Source organism: Cucumis melo, chromosome 7, assembly GCF_025177605.1.
Source record: "Cucumis melo cultivar AY chromosome 7, USDA_Cmelo_AY_1.0, whole genome shotgun sequence".
Classification (NCBI taxonomy): domain Eukaryota; kingdom Viridiplantae; phylum Streptophyta; class Magnoliopsida; order Cucurbitales; family Cucurbitaceae; genus Cucumis; species Cucumis melo.
In genome coordinates, this window is record NC_066863.1 from 7,085,927 (window position 1) to 7,108,483 (window position 22,557).

General features: G+C 32.7%; 2 protein-coding genes and 1 long non-coding RNA gene across 8 annotated transcripts; 1 reads left to right on the forward strand and 2 right to left on the reverse strand.

Moving 5' to 3' along the window:
- Nucleotides 1–6,852: 6,852 nt before the first annotated feature.
- On the reverse strand, nt 6,853–12,598 carry LOC103487633 (uncharacterized). Its single transcript, XM_008446031.3, has 5 exons — nt 12,416–12,598; nt 12,197–12,274; nt 11,945–12,052; nt 11,059–11,238; nt 6,853–7,837 (listed from the first exon to the last, which is right to left on the reverse strand). Exons 3-5 carry the CDS (start codon nt 12,008–12,010, stop codon nt 7,190–7,192), a joined length of 894 nt encoding a protein of 297 aa, XP_008444253.1. The 5' UTR covers nt 12,011–12,052; nt 12,197–12,274; nt 12,416–12,598; the 3' UTR covers nt 6,853–7,189.
- A 4,769-nt stretch (nt 12,599–17,367) lies between these two features.
- LOC103487631 (pentatricopeptide repeat-containing protein At1g77360, mitochondrial-like) lies at nt 17,368–21,274 on the reverse strand. Of its 4 annotated transcripts, none has more exons than XR_007822544.1 (3): nt 19,327–21,274; nt 19,098–19,236; nt 17,368–18,048 (listed from the first exon to the last, which is right to left on the reverse strand). XR_007822544.1 is itself a non-coding variant. In XM_008446020.3 (2 exons), the coding sequence occupies exons 1-2, from the start codon at nt 20,632–20,634 to the stop codon at nt 19,171–19,173; spliced, it is 1,374 nt and encodes a 457-aa protein (XP_008444242.2). In that variant the 5' UTR covers nt 20,635–21,274; the 3' UTR covers nt 19,037–19,170. The 4 variants fall into 4 exon arrangements, 1 of the variants encoding a protein (XP_008444242.2); XR_537305.3 differs by adding an exon at nt 18,161–18,295 and having other exon boundaries at nt 19,098–21,274; XR_007822543.1 differs by having other exon boundaries at nt 19,098–21,274.
- LOC107990699 (uncharacterized) lies at nt 17,891–21,830 on the forward strand. Of its 3 annotated transcripts, none has more exons than XR_001762403.2 (3): nt 17,891–18,033; nt 18,187–18,265; nt 21,490–21,830. It is a non-coding gene; the product is annotated as an uncharacterized LOC107990699 (long non-coding RNA). The 3 variants fall into 3 exon arrangements; XR_001762402.2 differs by lacking the exon at nt 21,490–21,830 and adding an exon at nt 18,861–19,009; XR_007822545.1 differs by lacking the exon at nt 21,490–21,830 and having other exon boundaries at nt 18,187–18,592.
- Nucleotides 21,831–22,557: the final 727 nt, after the last annotated feature.

Below are 22,557 nucleotides of genomic sequence, written 5' to 3' on the forward strand. Positions count from 1 at the left end.
TTCTCAACAAAATGGACGTGCCGAGCGCAAACATCGCCACATTCTTGACTCAGTACGTGCCCTTCTTCTTTCTGCCTCATGCCCTGAGAAATTTTGGGGTGAAGCAGCTCTTACATCCGTCTATACTATCAATCGTCTTCCTTCCTCCGTTCTTCAGAACATCTCTCCATTCGAAAAACTATATGGTACTCCTCCTAACTATTCTAATCTTAAAACCTTCGGTTGTGCCTGCTTTGTTCTTCTGCATCCTCATGAACACACTAAACTTGAACCACGTGCCCGCCTCTGTTGTTTTCTTGGCTATGGCACAGAACATAAAGGTTTTCGTTGTTGGGATCCCCTTTCCAATAGACTTCGTATATCTCGCCATGTCACATTTTGGGAGCATATTATGTTCTCTCGTTTGTCCTCCTTCCACACCTCCTTCTCTAGTCCTCAACCTTTCTTCACTAACACATCTATTGACCTGTTTCCTCCCTCTGAGTCCCCACTTGGTAATGAGCTTGCTCAATCTGCACCTACTTCGGAAATCTTGGACCAATCGTCCATCTCTGATGGCAGACCTGAACCTACTCCAGACACCCCTCGTCGTCGTTCTACTCGGGTAAGGGAACCCCCTATTCATCTCCAAGATTATCACTGTTTTTCCACTATTATTTCTCTTGTTGAACTTACCTCTTATCAAGAGGCTAGTACTGATCCTTTATGGCAGAAAGCGATGAATGATGAATTACAGGCTCTTGAAAAGACGCATACTTGAGACTATGTTGACTTACCTCCTGGTAAAAGACTCATTGGCTGTAAGTGGATTTACAAAATCAAGACTCACTCTGATGGCACTATTGAGCGATATAAGGCTCGTCTTGTAGCAAAAGGGTATTCCCAAGAATATGGTATTGACTATGAAGAAACATTTGCTCATGTGGCTCGAATGACGTCTGTTCGCAGTTTATTAGCTGTTGCTGCTGCCAAGCAGTGGCCTCTTCTTCAGATGGATGTTAAAAATGCTTTTCTTAATGGGACTCTTTCTGAAGAAGTGTATATGAAGCCACCTCCTGGTACTTCTTCTCCTCCTCACAAGGTATGTCTCTTGCGTCGCGCACTATATGGCCTCAAACAGGCTCCACGAGCTTGGTTTGCCACATTTAGCTCTACCATCACTCAACTTGGTTTTACTTCTAGTCCTCATGACACTGCACTCCTTACTCGCCACACACCACAGGGAATTGTTCTCCTTCTTCTCTATGTTGATGACATGATTATCACTGGTAATGATCCACAAGCCATATCCGATCTCCAACATTACCTTGGTCAACATTTTGAAATGAAAGACCTTGGATCTCTCAACTACTTTCTTGGCCTTGAAGTCTCTCGCCGCTCAGACGAGTATTTATTGTCCCAAGCTAAATATGCCTCTGATCTTTTAGCTCGCTCAGAAATCACTGACTCTAACACCGCTTCAACGCCGTTAGATCCCAATGTTCATTTGACCCCTTATGATGGTGTTCCTCTTGAAGATGTCAGTCTGTATCGGCAACTAGTTGGCAGTCTCATCTATCTAACAGTGACTCGCCCAGACATTGCATATGCTGTTCACATTGTTAGCCAATTTATGGCTGCTCCTCGAACCATCCATTTTACTGTCGTACTACGTATCCTTCGCTATATCAAAGGGACTTTGGGGCATGGACTTCAGTTTTCTTCTCAATCCTCTCTTGTATTATCTGGCTATTCTGATGCAGATTGGGCTGGGGATCCTACTGATCGGCGTTCTACAATAGACTATTGCTTCTACTTAGGCGATTCTCTCATTTCTTGGCGTAGTAAGAAACAAAGTGTTGTCTCTCGTTCTAGTACTGAATCAGAATATCGTGCTCTTGCTGATACTACCGCTGAACTGTTATGGCTTCGTTGGCTTCTTGCTGATATGGGTGTTCCCCAGCAGGGTCCCACTCTCCTTTATTGTGATAATCGTAGTGCCATCCAAATTGCCCACAATGATGTTTTCCATGAGCGTACAAAGCACATCGAAAATGATTGTCACTTCATTCGTCATCATCTCTTGAGTAACACTCTTCTTTTGCAACCTGTCTCCACCACTGAGCAACCGGCTGATATCTTCACCAAAGCCTTACCATCTACTCGCTTCAATCAATTGCGTACCAAACTCAAGCTGACAGCTACTCTGCCACCTTGAGTTTGAGGGAGGGTATTAATGTATATAATTGAGAAGATATTATCTTGAAGATATTATCTTATTTTGTATGATTTTGTATTATTTGTTACATTTCTTAACTTATAGAACTTGTATTTATTTCCCTTGTTCCTTGATGTAAACACACAAAGAAAATATTCAAAATCTTACAGTAAATATTAGTACAATAATCTATCACGATCTAATATTTTTTCGTTTTTGGAATTGTTCTAAATATTTTGTCGTTTTTTTATATTTTTGAAAAGATCCTTTTTAATGATTAAATTTTAGATGTGAATGGAAATAACAAAATTTGAAATCAATTAAATTTATGTGATGTATAAACTTATTTTTTTTAATAATTTAAATATAAAATCACACACTATATACTTATAACCACATCTAGATAGTAAAGATTAGTAAGTTTATAATTTAAAAAATATATATTTTAAACCAAAGCAAAAAATAATGAAAAATTTTAAATCAATAATAGATATTTGAGAAGAAGTATTGACATATATTGGGTAAAGACAAACACCTAATATTCTTTTTATTGTGGCCATTTTCCTGAATAAAAAATATTTAAAAAAAGGTGTGTAAAATGAAAGTCAATATATTAATATTTTAATTAATTAAAGAGTGAATAAATGAAATGGGAAGGTCCATAGAATTGACTGCTGTGGTCTCTTCTTCAACCACATGGATTTCAAATGTAAAAGATTCTCTCTCTCTCTCTCTCTCTCTCTCTCTCTAACATGGTCATTTTTTTATTTAATAAATTTTTAATTAATTTTATACTTTATGGCATTTATGTTATTTTATAAAGTTTTGGTCTCTTTTACTTTCATATTTAATGTTTGCCCCTCACTCTCTCTCTCTCTCTCTCTCTCTCTCTGTATATTTCACAAATATCTCTATTAGAATCTTAAGTTAATAATTGTACCCATCTTCATCCTCAGTGTCTATAAATTTAACTCAAAACTAGTAGTTATATAACATTCTTAAATGCATTTGTTTAAATTTTAGATTTTCATAAATATATCAATTTACTCCCTCAAATTTAATAAATGTATTCAAACAAAACATCGTGTAGATTTAAATTGATATAATTATGTAAATTTAGAATTTAAATTGACGCTTATAAAATGTATGGTCTAAATTGATATAATTATTAGTTTGTAATTTAAATTAACGAACCGAGAGTTTAAGTTGATACAATTATTAATTTAAGGATTTAAATCGACACAAATACCAAAATTTAAAGTTTAAAATAGTATTTTTTTTTTTAATATATATATACATATGATTCTCTCAGAGTTGTTTCAAATTTTAACACTTTAAGAAGTTTAGAAACTCAAGTTCAAAGAATATAATTGTAACTTTTATATATATATATATATATATATATATATATATATTGTTTTAGTGCAGAATATTTTGAATAACAATAGTCAAAGAAATTTATAACGAAAAATTAGGAAAAACCCAAGATGATGACTTTGAAAAAGGGTTTAAAAATATGTAATGTGATGGAAGTTGTCAAGCAATTCACATTGCAATTTCTGTCCCAATTATTTTAGCTATTGACTTTTTAGTCCCCTTTTTGCTTTTGTATTTGGAATTTGGGACCATAATGTACAATTTTAATCAAATTCCCAATTAATTAATTTAACCCTACCTGACCCATATAAAATAACTATACCAACCTTTGTCTTTCATTTTTTTTTTTAAATCGTCTATACAATATTTAAAACAAAATATAAAAAAAACTTTATGGCTTTTAATTTAAAATGCAAAGCTTCTTTTAAACTCAAACCTCATTTGAAACACATTGCACATGAATGGAATTTGCCATGCTTATACGTCTACCCTTATATATCAAGACAAAATATTAAAGGAACATCATATCTAAAGAAATTTATGAAAGCTGTTAAATTTGTTTAAAATATTTATAAATATAACAATATATCACAATCTATCGATAGACTATAATCTATATCTATTACGAAAAATATAAACACTCATGATCAATCACATTTTATCAAAGATATACAATGAAATTTACTATATTCATAAATATTTTTGTTCATTTTACTGTATTTAAAAACAGCTCACAAAACTATTATTATACAAAATAATAACCACCATATCATATAATAAAATACCCACGAACATGAGCATACTTGACCTTAAGAGTAATATACACTCCTCTTATCAAATTGAGAAGATCAGCATTTTCTTATCTTGAAGAATAGTAGAAACTCAATTCAAATTCACTACACTTGATTTTATGATAATTAATTCATCTGTTTTGTCGTTTTTAACTATTCTCTTCTTCCTCCTATTTATATTTAGAAGAAAAGAATTACACATGCACCCCTACGTGAATAATTAGTTTTTGTTTTTGTTTAATTAAAAAAAACATAACAAAACCCTAAATTATATGTGTGTGTGTGTGTATATATATGAAAAGAGTTTAAAATTTATACTTTAAACCCTAAATTTAAAATTGATTAAATTGTTGAAGAGATTTCAACTTTGTTTCTCAACGTGCTTTGAACCTCAATATTGTTCCTTCCTCAGCATCGCCAATTGGCTCATGACACCAAATCCAAAAAGGTATTTTTAAAGACAAAGTTGCTTAACTCATCATCCAAATTCTAAAATTCTCTTTGTTTAAAACCACAACCAACCCAACCCAACACATTGCCTCAAAATAAAATTTATGAAAAGTATAAATATCATTTTTAAATGTTCACACCAATAAGAAAGAAAGTTACTGTCAATAATAAACAATAACTACTACTCTTTTAAAAACAAAATTTAATAAAAAAAATAAGGATAGTGAGGAGAGAATGAACTAAACAAAAGAACAAAAAAAACGAAATAATTGTCTAATGAAATAATTACTAAATCAGAGGTAGAGTAGGAGGTATAATACAATATCAAAAGAATAAGAAAAAGAAAAAAAAAAACAAGAAAATATAAGGTGGCTATTTTAGCATAGGCTGGTCCCCAATTTAAAAGAAACTTTCTTGAAATGGTGCATACTCCTTTATTCAAGACCATCACTTTTTGTTCTTATCCCTTCTTTTAAAGAGGTAACAGCAAAAATATTCTTATTTGATATCGACAAGCGATCTAGTATCATTTGATTTTCCTTTTCCATCGTCGTCGTCTTATCGAATATATATTACCGTTGACAAAATGTGATCCATCTAAGTTCGATGCCTCACCTCATACTCCAACGGAATACGGTGTAGAAAAATTTATACAATTTATTACCAACACAAACAACCAAAGCAACTAAAGCATTATACATCCAAGAAGAAAAAGTCATGCTCTAAACTCACCAACTAAAGCATTATACATATGTACTATAGGATCAAATGTACAAATCTCTGTAATGCTTATATCGTTCGAATCTTCTCAAAACTGAAAATCTACATACTAAAATGTATAGTTTACTGAATGATGCAGTTTACACGGTAAATATGGACTAATCTTTCTCTTAGGATTCGAAATATCTGTCAAACAAAGCATCACCATCAAAAGAACTAACAGGAAAAAGAAAAAAAAGGGTTAGCATCTGATTGATGACGACATTTCAACTCTACCAATAATTCAGAGCATAAAAAAGTCTCTCTGTACGTACATACCTAAATACATACATACATGTATATATATATAAAAAATAAAAGCTGGTCCCCTAAGCATTTGAGCAGCTAAGTCGGGCAACCAACAGGACAAAGAATAAAAAACAGCGAGAAGCAAAGTAATGTGGCAAAATACAATCCAAGCACCCAGCACCCAAAAACCAAACATATTATGCATCAAATCAAAGAGATAAATTGAGCACAATCCACTGCTTCAGTCTCAAAGCTCAACACAAAACTGTAGACTTTATTCAATGGGCATTCCCCAGCCACACAATTTTTTCCTTCTATTCACAACCACCTTTAACATCAATTTAGAGTTCCGTTATCCTTGAATATGAACATATCTCTACCTCCGGAAGGGAGCTTTCCATAATGTGGTTTTTTATTATTGACAACCACAAACCACCCATGATCCATGTAGGCCAACAAAGGAAAGATAATAGACACAAAATGGATACGACGAGGCATAATTTTTTAAAATATAAGAACATTTGAATTGTTCCAAGAAAAATATCGAATACGTTTTAAATGATTTTAGGCATACTGGAAAATTTTCTTGACTCATTTTTTGACTAAAATGCTTGTGTACAATATGTTAAAAGTGTCTTAACATATACTAGACATGAACATGGGCAATGGAAGTATGTGTCCATAATTCTTAGATATTAGTAACTTTCTAATTTCAAGAACAAAAGTCTGATAAAACATATCTAAACAGTCGGCCTCTCTCTCTCTTCTCCTTTTTTATTTTTGAGATAACCATTTAAAACCCTTCCACCGAAGGGTTAATAGTATTATAGTAGTACCAAAAGTATAAAATATAGGTCAACTAGTTGAGACAACTACCCTCGACCAAAAGATCGAAGGTGCAAGTGAAGTGTTCAAAGTTGCTCCACTCCACATGTTGAAAAAAGAAAAACATACTTCAATCTTTAAAAGCTAGCTGACCAACAAATTAGTCGAAACTACATTTCAAAACAACTTATAATCATTGCAACGTAAACAACAAACCAATCATTCATACAAAAAGTGAACCGATAAGTTAGATTCAAGTAGAAAGTTTTACTTATTTACATGATATAAACGGCCCTAAAAAAACACTCTAGCATCCACATCTTCAAGTATAAAAAATTAAAAAAAAATCAAGAAACTCCCACAAACATATACAACAAGATCATGGTAAAGACGAATAAACTTCTTTAAAACCTCTATATCACATGCTATGTAGAGAATTCACGACTAGAAGATAAAGTTTTATGATCTAATGTCTGTCTTGTGGTATAAGGTGATGTACCTCTCGACTTGCTGCGTGCTGAGCCAAGCAGTTCTGATCAAATCAGGAAGTGGAGAAACCAAGCCATTCAACAACCCTTGAGGCCAAAGGAGCAAGAAAACGAGCAATATTTGGCAGTGTTGGGTAGGCCAGTATTCCAAGCACGAACCAGTTGAAGCTCAAAAGAGCGACAGCATCCAAAGCAGGTTTATTCTTAATAGTCGTGAAAAACTCAACTACGCTCTTCAACGAGATGCTAACCACAAACATGAGAGCCACTACAAGGCACAAGTGAGGCTCTTCAGCTTCCCATATAATCACTCCAACCAAAAGTGACAAAAGGATACTGAATAGACTTCTGGAAATTGCAACCTCCCTTTGCTCATCAAGAAGTTCAGTGACATATTCATCTTTTGATAGGATTTCAGTATGAGAATGGATGAGCACGCCAGATTTTAACCCAGATTCTAAGATTTTGACCAATTTTTCTTTAGATATACTACCATCTTTCAAAGCATCAATTTGACAGAGGTCTTGAACAACACTGCTCCTACTATAGCTGGATGAGCATGATGAGATACCGTAGGTAATGTCCCTGTCAACTCTGCCAGTTTTTTGTTCTTCACTTTTGACATCAAGTCCTTTTAAGCTCCAATAAGCCTTACCCTTGATTTCTTGCAGTCGAAGATTTTCATTCCTCAATTTCTGCATCTGTTGGATCAAATAATAGCAATCCGTTTATTTGAAGCAAGGGATGTTGCTAAACTACTGTTAACATAGGATAGAACAATACTAAAATTACATGTAAGAATACAGTCAAGGCTATGACGTAAATCTCTGCATGAAATGAAGTTTTTGCATCCTATATACATCCACGGCCAAGTCTTTCCTCTTTCTCTAAATAAGATAGCTAAGAGCAATATTTGTTATCTGAGAATTTATCATAAGATGGAAAAATTAAGAGCAATCGCCCAAGAAAAATACTGTTTTGCAGTAAATGATCTTAATGACAGGTCCAGAAATACTTTAAAACTTAGCTATGTCGTAGTTAAGCAGCAAAACTCGAAAGACTAGTAAATAATTAAACATCCCATATTGCAAGTCAATACACACAACCAACCTTAATTCACACCACAGAGAAATCATTGACGTGATACATTGGGAGAAAGTGTTATTGATTTATAAAAGATGCTTTGCAAGCCTGATATAAGCTCGTTAAATAAGAAAAGCATAAGGAAAATAACAGAACAAACTAACTTGTAATTACATAAGCATAACTAATTACAGCTCAACTACAGCAACCAGTTACAAAACAACTAACCACTCTATAACAAAAACTAAAGATTATTAGACTATGGCTGTGGCCTGCAGGAACCTGCCTTGGCAGTAAAACTTCAGAGACAAATGAACTTCAAAAACAACTAGGTCTCGACCTAAATAATTATTCTAATCTAATATCATAGAATATGGTTCATTATATGATTTTGATTAAATTTAGGAAAAAACATGTCAAGACTGAAAGAACAAACTGCGCCGTATGATTCTGAATAAATTTAGGAAAAGCATGCTAAGGGTGAAAAAAAAAAAACTAGTATGAGTGTTGAACACCAGCGGATTTAGCAATCCCCCTCCTACATATTATAGTATATATAAAAGCTTGAATGAAGTTTATGAGGAGAAATTTTTCATGACATTTTTGCCCTTCCACTATATCATTGGTAACAATTTTGTCTTTTCACTTTTCTATTTTTATGGTAATTGAAGAATGAATGAGAGGATTTTATAAATACCTTACGTATTTATTAGATTAATTGTAACTCATGAACAACTTATAGTTCAAGAAAACCCAAAGTCCATCCAACTTCTAAAATGAAAATAATCAATAATTCATTTTCCTCTTGTAAATTTGTAACTAATGAATAGTTTTCTTAGCATAAGAAAACTGAAAAGTTTATCCTAATATGAATTAATAACTAAATCGGTTAACTAATATAATTAATAAAACTTTAGAAATTCTTAAATGGCATCAATTAGTTGAGGTTTGTAGCCACTAATGAATAGTTTTTAGCACAAGGAAACCGAAAAGTTTATCTAACTATTAAATGCAAAGAATTAATAACTAAATCGGTTAACTAATATAATTAATAAAACTTTAGAAATTCGTAAATGGCATCAATTACTTAGGTTTGGATGGCTACATGAATCCCTTTTTCTACCTCCCAAGTGTGCAAAACAATTTGGCAAAACAATTTGGATAGCATTCAACTAATTCTAGAGTTTCAAGATAAGACTTTTCTTTTCTCTCTTTTTATTTTATTTATTTATTTTAGTTGTTTTAAGCTTTTTTTTAGATGTGTTCGTTTTAAAATTATATCTCTAGAAAATCGCTTACATCTTATCAACATTTCAAGTTGATATTATATATAAAAATTGCACTTTAGAACATCTTCATTATTTGTCGAGTGTCTAATCAATCTATCCACCCAAGACTAAGCTAATTAGATCAGAAGGTTTCTGGATTTGGTCTAATATGTAAATCTATAAGTTGTAAGAGTGAAAGCATATTTGAAGGTCCATACAAACAAACAATAGAAAATGACAATACATCCTTAATTGATAGCTATTTGGTAGTGATTTATAAAATCACATCAATTGTCATGCATGCATTTAAGAATACCTAGATGTACATGTATAAGAGAAAAACTGTGTTTGCCACTTCTCTTGGTTTGTATTTTTATTCCATCATCAACCCTCTTTTCTAAAAGTTTAGAGAATTTAGCATAGAAAACTAATGTCATATAATTAATTCATTTTTCTAACGGTAGCAAAGTAAAATTATCTAACAATCACGTAGCATTCCTTTTTTAAGAGCTATTTATTGATTTAATTTTAAACAACAGTTGGAAGGAAAATTAATCACTTGAAAATGAAGATACTCAACAAAGAAAAGGTTGTTATCATAAAAAATAATCTAGCTAATAAAATGAAAACAAAACACAAATTTCACGTGTATGACACATACGAAGGACTAGTATATAAAAAACTAACATAATACCAATTCTAGAAGTTAGCCTAGTGATAAAATTGTCTTTCAACCCTTTCTGGACCCAGGTTCAAGCCCACTTACAATTTTTTTCAGATTATTTTAACTAATCTATAAAACTCCGGTCAATAAAATTTCTGGATTAGCCACTGGTCCTGAATATGCATATTTTGTTGCTTATTGTAAAACATTTGCTGCTAATTACTTGAAATATCACAACTGAGTAGCAGTAACACACACTATTACATATCAGAATTCACAACCAGATGATTCAATTCAACACAAGCGAAGCTTTCCTGGTATTTTTAAGCCAGTTTCTCAACCTAGAGGAAAAAAGAATTCATTTCTCGGAATCAATTTATATCTAATGTTTTATAGAACTCGTTAACACTATTCTAAGTTAATATCATTCTAAGAGAGATCACAGTAACTTGATCAGGTTACACATGGATGATGGGTCAACAGAACTGCAAACACTATTCTAAGTTAATATCATTCTAAGAGAGATCACAGTAACTCGATCAGGTTACACATGGATGATGGGTCAACAGAACTGCAAACAGTGTTGCTGGACATTCTAACGTCTAAAAAGATAGATTCACATATAACTGCAAACTGTGTGTGTGTCTATATATATGTACCTATTTAAAGAGAGAGATTTTATTTGTTAATGCACTGTATGGAGTTCATTACTCAGTTCTTAACCAACATGCAAACTTTCAACTCATAAAAAGTAAACCAAGCTTTATGTCAAAGTTCAACCTCTCCTATAACAACTGCATAAATTTCTCCTTCCCCTTCTTATCGAAAACTATGATACTTGCTCTCAGTTCCACCCATCCCTAATGTAATTTATAACATTCAGTACAGGAGATAGATAGGCCATTACCTCACTTTCTAAGAGTGCAATCTTGTTGGTTGCCTTCTCATGTATCATTTCAAGTTCGTCCAACATCAATTCCATCATCTTATGCTCCTTCAAAGCAGCCTGGAATTGTTTTTGGAGCTCCTTTCTTTCCAGCAAAACATTATCAAACTCGATTTCCAGAAATTGCAAATATTGTTGCAACTGCATGAAATCAACCATTATCAAGTATAAAAAGGGAAAAACAAATTTTGTATAATCTGTCCAAGTAGCCTATGTGATACTCCAATACTTCAATCACTTATTGACTGAAACTAGTAAAGTTGCCAGAAGCCACCAACCCACATAACCAGATAAAATTCAATTGTCAATCATATGAACTTTCAACTATAGTCACTTGAGATTGATGAATGAAAACGAACAAACAAAATGTTGAACTACACTTCTCCAACTGATGGTAATAAGTAAAATAGTTCAAACTATTGTTCAATTACTCAGGATGCAAAGAACTCAATGGTACGATTCTCCCTTTCGAAGTCTTAAACACCTTACTAACGTAATATTTTATGCTTTAGAATCTTAAGGATTCTCTAATCTTTACTAGAAACAACCGTAATTATTTGATCATTCCAAACTTTTCACTTAATATGATACCCATTTAAGGCTAACATACTAGTTAAAAGTAGTTTGAGTACTCGGTTAACTCCTACTTGCAAGCAAATGAAAGTCATCGAGATGTTGTCTATGAAAAATCTACTACCGTAAGTTGAAGAATATTTTGCTTTATACATATTTTCCACAGAGACAAACCTATGATAAAAAAACAGAGAAAAGGAAGACAGAAACAAAATACATCATTGTTGAACAAGCACAGATGACAATCAAGAAACAATGGAGCGAGAGGGCTAACCTGCCTTTCCCTCCGTAAAGCAGCTAAAATTCGTCCAGGAAGAGAGACAATTGCGATTATCCACATCAAAGTTGTCCAAAATATGTTCAAGTGAAGACTGACCGAGGTCTTCAACAGCTCCAACCAAGTTTGAACAACAACAACAAAGGTTTTCAAGATAAATGAGCATGTACGCATGAAAAACGAGAAAGGCCTCGTGACCAATAATATTGTAACATTCAGGAATTCTGAAAGAAAAGCCATTGAACCCACCAGTACCACTACCTTTGTTGCTGAACTACATGCCAATGACTTTTCCGAAGCTGTAACCAGATTTATTGAACCCCAATTCTGCAAAACAAACAAATCCCTTCAACCAAACTGGCACCAAGGAAGCCATATAATCAATTGAGCTGGTAAGAAGTATACCAAATTTTCATGAAAAGCTATTCACTAAGATGAGAACTTCAGAACAAAAGGATGACGACGAACCTTTTTACTAACTGAATCGTAACATAAAAGACGAAAGAATAAACTAGTATGAATATTATTCCCCAGTTTCAGACTACACCACGGGAGAAACAAAAAGACAATAATTCCAAACAAAAATGATGGGATTCGATTCCATATACAAAGCAACTCAAAATCTTCAGAATTTTGACACCATACTGCTGATTATTCAACACGAACAAAAATGACTTTACTGAAAAAACCGGTAACAGTAACAGATACAAGTAAAGATTAAGGGGAAAAAAACACGCCAAAAATCAACTATCGAGTGTCCGTTCATCAATTTTCCCTTCCCTCTTCGTTTTCCACCTCTTAGATTTGGTTACATCACACAAAAAACCCAACGAACCTAAAAGAATAAAGTGCGATTGTTCATATTCTAATTACAGACACCATTGCTAAATCATAAAGGATAAAAGGCGAAGGAAATCAAAAGGAGTAAAGGAGATTAATGGAATCAAGTGAATGAAAAGCTTACAGTAAAAGGAGAAATGTAGACGAATTAGAGTACGGAACCGAAGAATCGCAGCAAAAAGGAAGAGGTAGAGAGAGGGAGAGGCTGCATGGGGGGAGAATACTGAAATAGGAGAGAAAATGGCATGTGGAAATTGAAGGCAACTCCATGATTGACACGTTTGAGAAATGGTGACGAGTTCGATAGGGAGGGAAACTTCACCGTTAACGAAGCTTTGTGTGCCGCCGCTTTAACTGCTTTCTTATATTCCAAATCTTTTTGAATTCTTCATGGCTCAACCTTATGTAATGTGCTTAAAATTTTACGAAAATTAATATGAAATTGTATCTCACTGGATTCTTTTAAGTGCGTTTGAGAAATTATTAAAATCAAATATTCGACAAAATATTTACTCATTCTAATAATAAGTTTTATCACGAGTGGTTTTGTTCGTAGAAGATAATAATTTGTTAACTTTTTTATTTTTGACAAAATTCTTATATGATAATAGGATACATATACTATATTTTATAAATTGGAAAAATAACAAACTTAAAAGTAGATAGCCTTTAACACTCTTTTTATATATTTAATTACTTGTCATATTCGTAGTATGTAGAAAAAATATGTTATTGGGTGTTTTTTCCTAAATCATTTTGTTATTTGATACAATTTTCTCTTTTTATAAACATTTTAATTATTTTTCTATGTGTGATGAGAAATGTGATGCATAAAGAAAATGAGCCATGCCTAGCATGCTTAAGTATTAATCAACTAAACTCTAAACCTTCAATACAAATGGTTACATATGTTATATGAAGTAAAGCGAAAAAATAATAATAATAAAGAAAGAAAAGAAAAAAAAATAGTTTTAATAGGTTTTTAAGATATTGACAACATTTTTGCATATAGTGTTAGCTCACGAAATAAATAATATGCACTTAGATATATTGAACAATGTCGCAATACATAAATGTTTGACTTATGTGAAAAGAAATAATCAAATCAAAATAAATTTACTTTTCAAAATGTGAGAACTAATAGTTCAAACATTAGAGAATGTCAAACACGTGGGATGCAGATATGTATAAGAAAAACAAATAGAATGAAGTTGAATTATATAAACCAAGACAAATTTCATAATAATATTGTTATAAACCAAGACAACTTCCATAATAATATTGTAAAACACTGGTATTGGTTATACGAAGAGACCTGTTCTTCTTGGATATAATATCTGATTGTGTATCTAAAATCTATGATTGTGTATAAAAAATATTAATATACACCGTATGGATGTCATTATACATTTATGTGAATCCATTAATAATTATATTCTTAAAGAATTAAACATACCAAAATCACATTATTTAAGTATTGGAGAATTATAAAATATTCCAGACAAATATGATCATTTTATTAATTTTCTTTTTACATGAGGGTATAAAAATAACCCTTATTTGTTTATATGATTTTAAAAGAAATCACAATTTGAAATTTATTAAATATTATTGATGATTTGAGTAGAAACTCTTAAAGAGATTTTCAAGAATAAAGTTTTTCTACAAAGAAATTGAGATTATATTTTTCCTTAGCTTGCTTGCAAATAAAACATAAAACAATTGAAATTACATCAAATACATAAATGGATTAGTTATATCATTAAAATTTCCTAGAGTAGTTCATTCACTTAGCTTCGTGAAAAAAAAAAAAAAAAAGTTTATCATATGGTATCAAAGAGATAATAAAAAACTTGAGGTATTGAATAACCATAATTTTGAGAAATGAGTATCTTTACTAGTTTATACACTACATGCTATCGTATATTTAGTAATTATGTTACACAAAGAAAATATTTCTCCCAAGATATTGGGATAGAATTCATTATGTTATATTTAATTTGAGAATTAGCTCATATTAATTTATCTAATAGATCGAACTGTGATCTAGTTCGTTAGGAGGAAAAGGAAAATTTATATAAATGTAACAAAACACCAAACTATTTACGGGTGGTATAATAAAGCCCATAAAATTAGCTATTTTTTTAAATATTTATCATTCTCTTCATCGCGATTTCTTTAGTCGTCTTCCTCTTCCATTTCTTTCATCGTCTTTCTTCTTTTTCAATTGTTTTTCACTGCGATTTCTTTCCATCTTATTTCTTATTTTATGATTTTGTGATTTCTTTCAACCGTCTTTCTTCTTTTTTTATTCTTTTTACCTTGTTTAATATTTACATCTTCTTCTTTTTTACGTCGTTTAATCTTTCCATCGTCTTTTTTTTTCTTTTTACGCGTTTACATTTGAGTAACCAAATCTAAACGCGACTGTGCATACAAAGAATCTTGAAAAATAATCATTTAAATTGAAGTAGCCAAATGTAAACGATTGTGTAAAGAAAATCAAAGATTGTACATAAAGAATCTCGAGAAAAAAAATCATTTAGATTGAAGTAGCCAAACGTAAACGGTGTTTAAAAACTAAAATATCGTGTATAAAAAATCTTGAAAAAAAATGATTGGATTGGAGTAGTAAAATGTAAACGATCGTGTAAAAAATTAAAGGATAGTGTAAAGAAATCTAAACGATCGTGTACCAAAAGAATTAAAAAAATTGTGTATCAAATTAAAAAAAATCATTTAGATTTAGGTCCCAAATTTAAACGAACAAAATTAAACAATGAAATTAAAAAGATAAATTGTAGTCATATCTAAACGATCGTGTATAAATTATAACCATATCTAAACGATTGTCTTGTAACCATATCTAAACGATCGCGTATAAATTATAACTATATGTAAACGTATAAATTATAGCCATATCTAAACGATCGCATATATATTGAACCATATCTAAATGATCACAAATATATTATGCACGCGTTACTGACGGCGAGGTTGACGGGCCATTTTTTATATTTTACGCAGTGGGTCTCTGGGTTTTTTTCGTTTTTGAAAATGTTCTATACAGTGCAAATATTTTGCCTTTTTTTTATATTTTTGAAAATACCTCTTAAGAAAATGCATGTTATTTATTTAACCAATGCAAGCTAGATCTTACGCAAGTTACTTAGTACATACAATTTTTTTTTTTTTATAAATATTATGACAGCTAACAACTACTTTAAATTATGTTGAAATACTAATGATGTACAAAACTATTCAATATGAAGACAAAGCATCAAATGACAACGTCAACATTCGATAAAATTCTTCAAAAGACATCTTGACAGACTTATTTACAAAGACATTATCCACACCAACATCTGAAAAGGTGGAGCACCATATTGAAATGTGACAACTCGGACAATTCAAGTGATGTACTCATGAAGGGAGTTGAAATATTGCATTCTTTTTTCCTTGACTGGTTTTTTCCATTGAATTTTCTTAATAAAGTTAGATAGTTATTAAAGTATATAAAATAGTGTACTATTTTTCCTTCACTGGGTACTTTTTCCACAATATATTTTATAGTAAGGGTTTTAACAAAACATTTATTTTATATAATATGAACGTTTAAAGGGAAGTATTATGAATATTCTAAATTAGAGCTAAATATTACTAGATGTCTATAATTTCCTAGGTTACGAATTCATCCACAAACCTCCATCAATGTCCATAATTTCCTTGTCAACAAATATGAAAGAGATTCTTTTTTTCCTAGTGAGATGAAGTTTAATTTTGTTGACAAGAACTTTATAGTTCAATAACACAAAGTTGAAGGAGGTTCGATCCCCTTCAGATATACACTATATACGTCGATGCTTACATATTAGTTTGACTAGAAAAAGATTTAAATTTTCACTTAGAAAAAACTAACATGACTTTATTAGTTTATTTTAGCTATGCTATACGATAGATTCATATAAAGTTACCATGTTTTTTTTCACCCACATTAAATTTTCTATCAAATTTCGATTCATTTATTAACTATATAACAACAAGTCTTATCACAAGAATACGAAGCCGAAACATATTCATTTAATAGTGTTCCAACTCCATTATAACTCAAAGAATTTGTGAGCCTCACAACTAAAAAAAACGTGATTTATTAACTATTTATGCTAACTCAATCACTTCATAATTTCAATCCTTACTCTAAACGGCCTATTTAAAGTTGAAAGTTTATTCATACCCCAATATTCAAATAATAGATTTAGTTACGTAAACCAACAAAATAAAATAAAATGAAACCATAGAAATGGAACTAAAATGTATGTATTAGTGCATCCATATTATTTGAAAATATTATTAACAAAAGAGGATCATTGTTCAAATACCGCAAATAAATTGAAATATTAACAAAAATATAGCAACATTTCAAATTTATCATTGATAAACTTCTATTTCAATTTGTATCCCGTATTTTTCATTAATAAAATAGAAAATTTTGTTATATTTTATAAATATTTTTAATAATTTTGCTATTTAAGTTAATTAGGAAAAAAAAACTATTAAGGATCTGAACGTTTACAAGTAAATTTATACCAACCCGATCCCCACGAACGGATGAGTTTCATTGTCCATAAAAATTTCCAAATTCAAATTTCGAGATTTTCTGTCCTCTTTTTTCCACGAATTATTTTTGATTTGAAGAACAAGGCATGGGGACATAGCTTCCATTGCGCGGGAGAAACCTGAGGTGACAATTCAATCGGCACCAGAATTTGAGCGGTCCCAAAATTCCAACTCGCCATCGAGTTCTCGAGCTTCCTTTCAGATCGAATTGTATCAAATTTCTCTTCAGCGACCAGCTAAGATGCTGCATCTGTGTTGAATCGAGCGGAATTGCCGATGATTCCACCAAGAAATGCAAATCCAGGTAACTCATTTTGTTCACTTTGAACGGCCGATGAGCTACTAGTGATGCGATTTCTATTCCGTCGAAAAGTAGGACAAAATCCGTCTTTGAAAAGCTTGCGTGTGCTTTAGCATTTTGATTCTCGGCTCGGACGACGATCTTCATTTGGACTTCAAGCAATCCGGTTCTACTGCTTCGGATTCTGTCGAGATGTCCGTCGGTTACACTGATTGACGGTACCCTAGGGCGGATCGTAACATAGCCGATGAAGATGACGATGCCTGCTACGATTACTGCAAGAGCTATGGTGGCGCAGATTATGCCGGCGATCCAAATTAGAGGATGAGTATGTCGCTTTAGACTGGATAGGAAATTTGGTGGCATTTGAGATCGATGCAATTTCTCATAAACTAATTACAATATTGAGTGAAAAAAAGAAGTAAAGGTATATTTGGATTGGCAGCTAATCTCACTCTTCACCACTTTTGTTGTGTTGCAGAGCTCAATTTTAGGGAGAAACACTGAGGAAGGAATGCATGATTATCAAAAAGTTGCAGCGATGGGCGGAGAAGGTTTTGGTATATCTTCCTTTCCCTCTTTTAACGCATCTAAATATAAAAGAATTATTACTGTTAGAGCATATTTGTTTTCTGATAATTTATCCAAAGCTTTGTCGAGTAATGGTTTCCTTCAATCATACTCGTAGATTTCTTTTTTGAATCCCTAATAGTACTAATGATAATATAATGATTCGTTTAAATTAACAAAAGATAATGTTAATGATTGTGCATACTTATATGTTTTGTTTAAATTTGCTAATGAACTATTTTTGTAGTTGTAGTTGAATATCATATATCCTTTTCTTTTCTGTGCTATAAATACTTTGAACTTAATTATCGTTGGTATTTTTTATAAGTAACTTGTTCAAATTAACTTGTTTAATTACTTAAACGATACATGATGTTTGGACCTACTATTGCAACTCAGTTTTTCTTCTTCTTCTCATTTACCTACTTTGCTTTAGAACCTAAAATACCAAACTTACACTGGAATTTTTTAGCTGTTTCCCTTGTAATCTACACACAACTAATAACATTTAAATATTAGATTATGATTTGAATATTATGCAAGTGTCTGAAACTTTGACAATAGTTTCATTTTGAACTTAACCAGCCTAACTTAATTGGCATACGGGAGTGGCATATGGGAGTGTTAGTAACACCGAGGTATGCCGTTTGAAACCTTTTACCTCATTTTACTGCAAAACTTTAGTGCAACCAACCTTAAGAACGAAGACAAAACAAAGATGGAGCAATAGCATGAAAAATAGTTGACAAAAGAACTTCTGATGAGGTAAAGTCTGTGATATTGCTAAGGTCAAAATGATTCATGAAGAAGAGGTATACTTGCCTCAAAGGTGATCACTAATGCTGCTATGTATTGTGCTTGTAAAAACACCAAGAATGAATTGAAGAGGGTAAAATTACAAAATTGAGGAAGCTCTCCACCTACGCAAGAGACCATCATAATTCTCTCTGAAACTTCCTCTCTGCAGATAGAAACAATTCTTCAACAACTTCATAGTTGATTCCAATATTTCAATACGCTGGTCGATCATATCATCAGCGAAGCTCCTTACCTCTGTTAACCGATTCAAGTTGCAAAGGCCAATGAGCAGTGCATTTGCACTTGCATCCATAGGTTCGATGTGATTCTCATCCATGTAGTTCCATATATCAATGGCTGTTTCAGGGTCATAACCATCAAACAACATTGTGATAGCTGCAGCACAATTAGAAGGGGTAGGAGGGCATTCATTCTTTACCATCTCCCTGAAAAATTGACTAACTTCCTTAATTTTCTTATTCTTAATCAAACAACTGAAGATCAGGTTGTACGTTACGGAGTTAGGAAAAGCACCATGGAAAACCATGGAATCCAAGAGCCGAAACGAGTCGTCGATCTTACTATTCTCGCTAAGCAATCCGATTATGGCATTGTACACGATCAAGTTAGGGACTAATCCACTTCCCACAACTATATCCCACAAGAGAATCGCATGGTTTGCATCATTTTGCTGAATGAGACTATCAAGAGCATTGGACAGGAATTTCAAACCTGGCAAACACCGATTCTTCTTCAGTTCTAGAAGAACCTTGATTGCATCTTCAGATCGGCCCCCACGAACCAACGTTATCAAAAATGCATCATAAGATGAAACATTTTCAGGATTCCAGCCGATCCTTTTCACCATTTCATCAAATGTAACCTCAGCTTTCTCCACATTGCCTTCTTTCTCCCAACCTTCCAATAAAATGGCGAATGAGTCCCCATCCAAAGGAATCTTCTCTTTATGTTTCTCAAAGAACTCCCAAGCCTTTGATGTTTGATTTTCCTCAGAGCAAATTGCACTCAGTAGAGAATTCACTGCCACAACATCCTTCTCAACTTCGTACCTATCCATCACTTCAAAGCTCATTGTCGCTTCTTTAAACCTGCCAGCAGAACAATAACTCCCAAAAACCGACACAAAAGTTGGCAACGAAAGAATCTTTTCTTGCCTCATCGTCCGAATACCGTTCCACATTTCTTCGAAAAGTTCGTTCTTGCCCAACAAATCAATCATCAGATTCCACGAGTATGCCGACTGTTTCGCCAACTGCCTCGCCCACCGGAAGAACTTGATCGCCGACGAAGGATAGTTATAAGAAACCCTCAGAATTTCTTGGACAAGCTCCGGCGACGGAGCCAATCCCGTCGCGGACAGCGCGGCGTCTACTTCATTCCGTGGGACTTTAATCAGGACTTCGCAAATGGTTTTAGCAGCCGGCGATATGTCCGGCAGGTCTAGATGCAAAGGGAAGCGTGGGGAATTGGGCGACCGAGGCGCTGAACTGGGGGGAATTTTGGAAGGGTTTCTTACACCCATTTTAGGGTTTTCAGCCATGGCTTCCACCACTCATCACCTTAAACTACTTGATAAAGTCCATCATAATTGTAGAACCAAGAAGAAACTATTTGGACTGAGACGATCGATCATAACTTTTCTTCGTTTAACGATCTCGATTGTAAAGAGAGATTTTTAGGAGCGAAAAGGGTGGAGTCTTCAAGTAGTTCAGAAAACTTCCATGTTGAAAAGCTTCGTCTGGAATTTTGGAACTTTAAAAGGAGGGAAGTTTGTTGAATTTAGAGAGATGAAGGAAGTGGACGTAGAAGAAATGCTGACAGATGGGAGACCGGTTCCTTGAAGCACAGTACAGTGAACAGACCTGAGACCGTGAGACGTGTATTGTATTGGGGAAGACGATGGTACTATTGTCAGTCCCGTTGAAGCCCAATTCACGCGACCCAGCCCGTCGAAAGGAGATAATGGGCCTCATTTTTGTTTAGGGTTAAAAGTGGATTAGACTTGAGAAGGACTAGGATGATAAAAATCGATTGGCGAGGTTTTGCCGGTGATAAAAACGAAGAGTTGAGTGAGCTATAATAGTTATAAAAAAGTTATTAGTGGAATTAAAAGGAATAGAAATGTGAGTATTTCAGTGGGAAGTATAAGTATTTTGGTGATAAATATGAGTATTTTGATGATAAATATGAGTTGGTGTGAATAACGAGATATTAAATTTTTTTAATTATTGGTGAATCAAATAAGGATTGTTTTTTTTTTTTTACCTATCTAACTCAACTCTACCAAATTACTTAAGTTGCCAAAAATCTCCTTAATTTTAAAATTGAGGTCAATAATAAGTTGTTTTAATAAATTATGGTTAAATACTTAAGAACTCTACACTTTCTATTATAGGCGAACAGTGGGCAGTCGAAGTCGGTTTTCTGACCAAACCGCCCTCGAACCGACCACATGTCGGCACATAAGTTATAAAATCGACTTTAATCGTTGTTTCCAACAAACCAGTCGATCCGACAGTCAGTCGATTTTGGTTGGTATTTTTTTCTCTTTCTTCTTCTTTTTTCCTTTCTATGTTTTTTCCTTTCTTTTCTTTTCCTCCATTTCTTTTTCCTCCTTTTTTTCTTTTTCTTTTCCTTTTTTCCTTTGTTTTTTAAAATGTGAAATATATAGATTCAATTTATTTTTCCTTTGACCTTTGAATTTCTTTTTACAAATATTATGAATTGTGGTTTATGGCTGGAGCAAAATTTTATTTAATAGACGATTTTAAAAATTAAGAATTGCATTATTTTGTTTTATTTCTCTTTTCAAACCTAAACTTATAATTATATAATATATTATAATATTATTGTTTAAAAAATACATGGGTCGGTTCAAACCGACTGACCGACCATATCAACCAAACCGAACGACGACAATTCAGTTTTTGAGTTTCTAGAATTGAAACCTGTCCGCCGATTGTACTATTCTGACCACCCGACCTCGCTTCGTTCGTTCGTTTCGATTTTTCGGCCCACCATGCTCACCCCTATTTCCTATGAAAAATGCCTTTGATGAAGTTTCAAAAATTTCAAACATCTCTTAATTTTTTAAAAAATAAGTTAAAATTTTGCCCATACTATTAAATATGGATGAAAATAGTTAGTGATTTGTGTCAAAAATACCTCTAAATTTTCAAAGTTTTCTATAACCTTAAACTTTAAAAACAGAAGTTAAAAAAGAAAATACTCTCATTGCTATTTGAACAGAAACCTTTAAGACCGTATTGCCTCCTTATTTTCCATCATTTCCTTTCCTCCCTTCTTCAATACCCTCTTGCTTCCTTCTTCTTTTTTTCTTTTTTTAACTATTTGACACTTGTTTATATAGGGTGGATAAATAAATAAAATTGCACACTTTAATCAAGGTATTCCCTAAATAACTAAGAAGAAAGATAATAAATAAAACACTAATTGATTTTAA

What these genes read in the sequence shown, in the direction of transcription:
- LOC103487633 (XM_008446031.3), bottom strand. Translation starts at nt 12,010, where the DNA reads ATGTGGATAATCGCAATTGTCTCTCTTCCTGGACGAATTTTAGCTGCT. An exon ending in CTTTACGGAGGGAAAGGCAG is followed by an intron (nt 11,239 to 11,944) that starts GTTAGCCCTCTC and finishes GATTTCATGCAG; the next exon opens with TTGCAACAATATTTGCAATT. An exon ending in TTGCACTCTTAGAAAGTGAG is followed by an intron (nt 7,838 to 11,058) that starts GTAATGGCCTAT and finishes TTGATCCAACAG; the next exon opens with ATGCAGAAATTGAGGAATGA.
- LOC103487631 (XM_008446020.3), bottom strand. Translation starts at nt 20,634, where the DNA reads ATGGCTGAAAACCCTAAAATGGGTGTAAGAAACCCTTCCAAAATTCCC. An exon ending in ACTTGAATCGGTTAACAGAG is followed by an intron (nt 19,237 to 19,326) that starts GTAAGGAGCTTC and finishes TTCTATCTGCAG; the next exon opens with AGAGGAAGTTTCAGAGAGAA.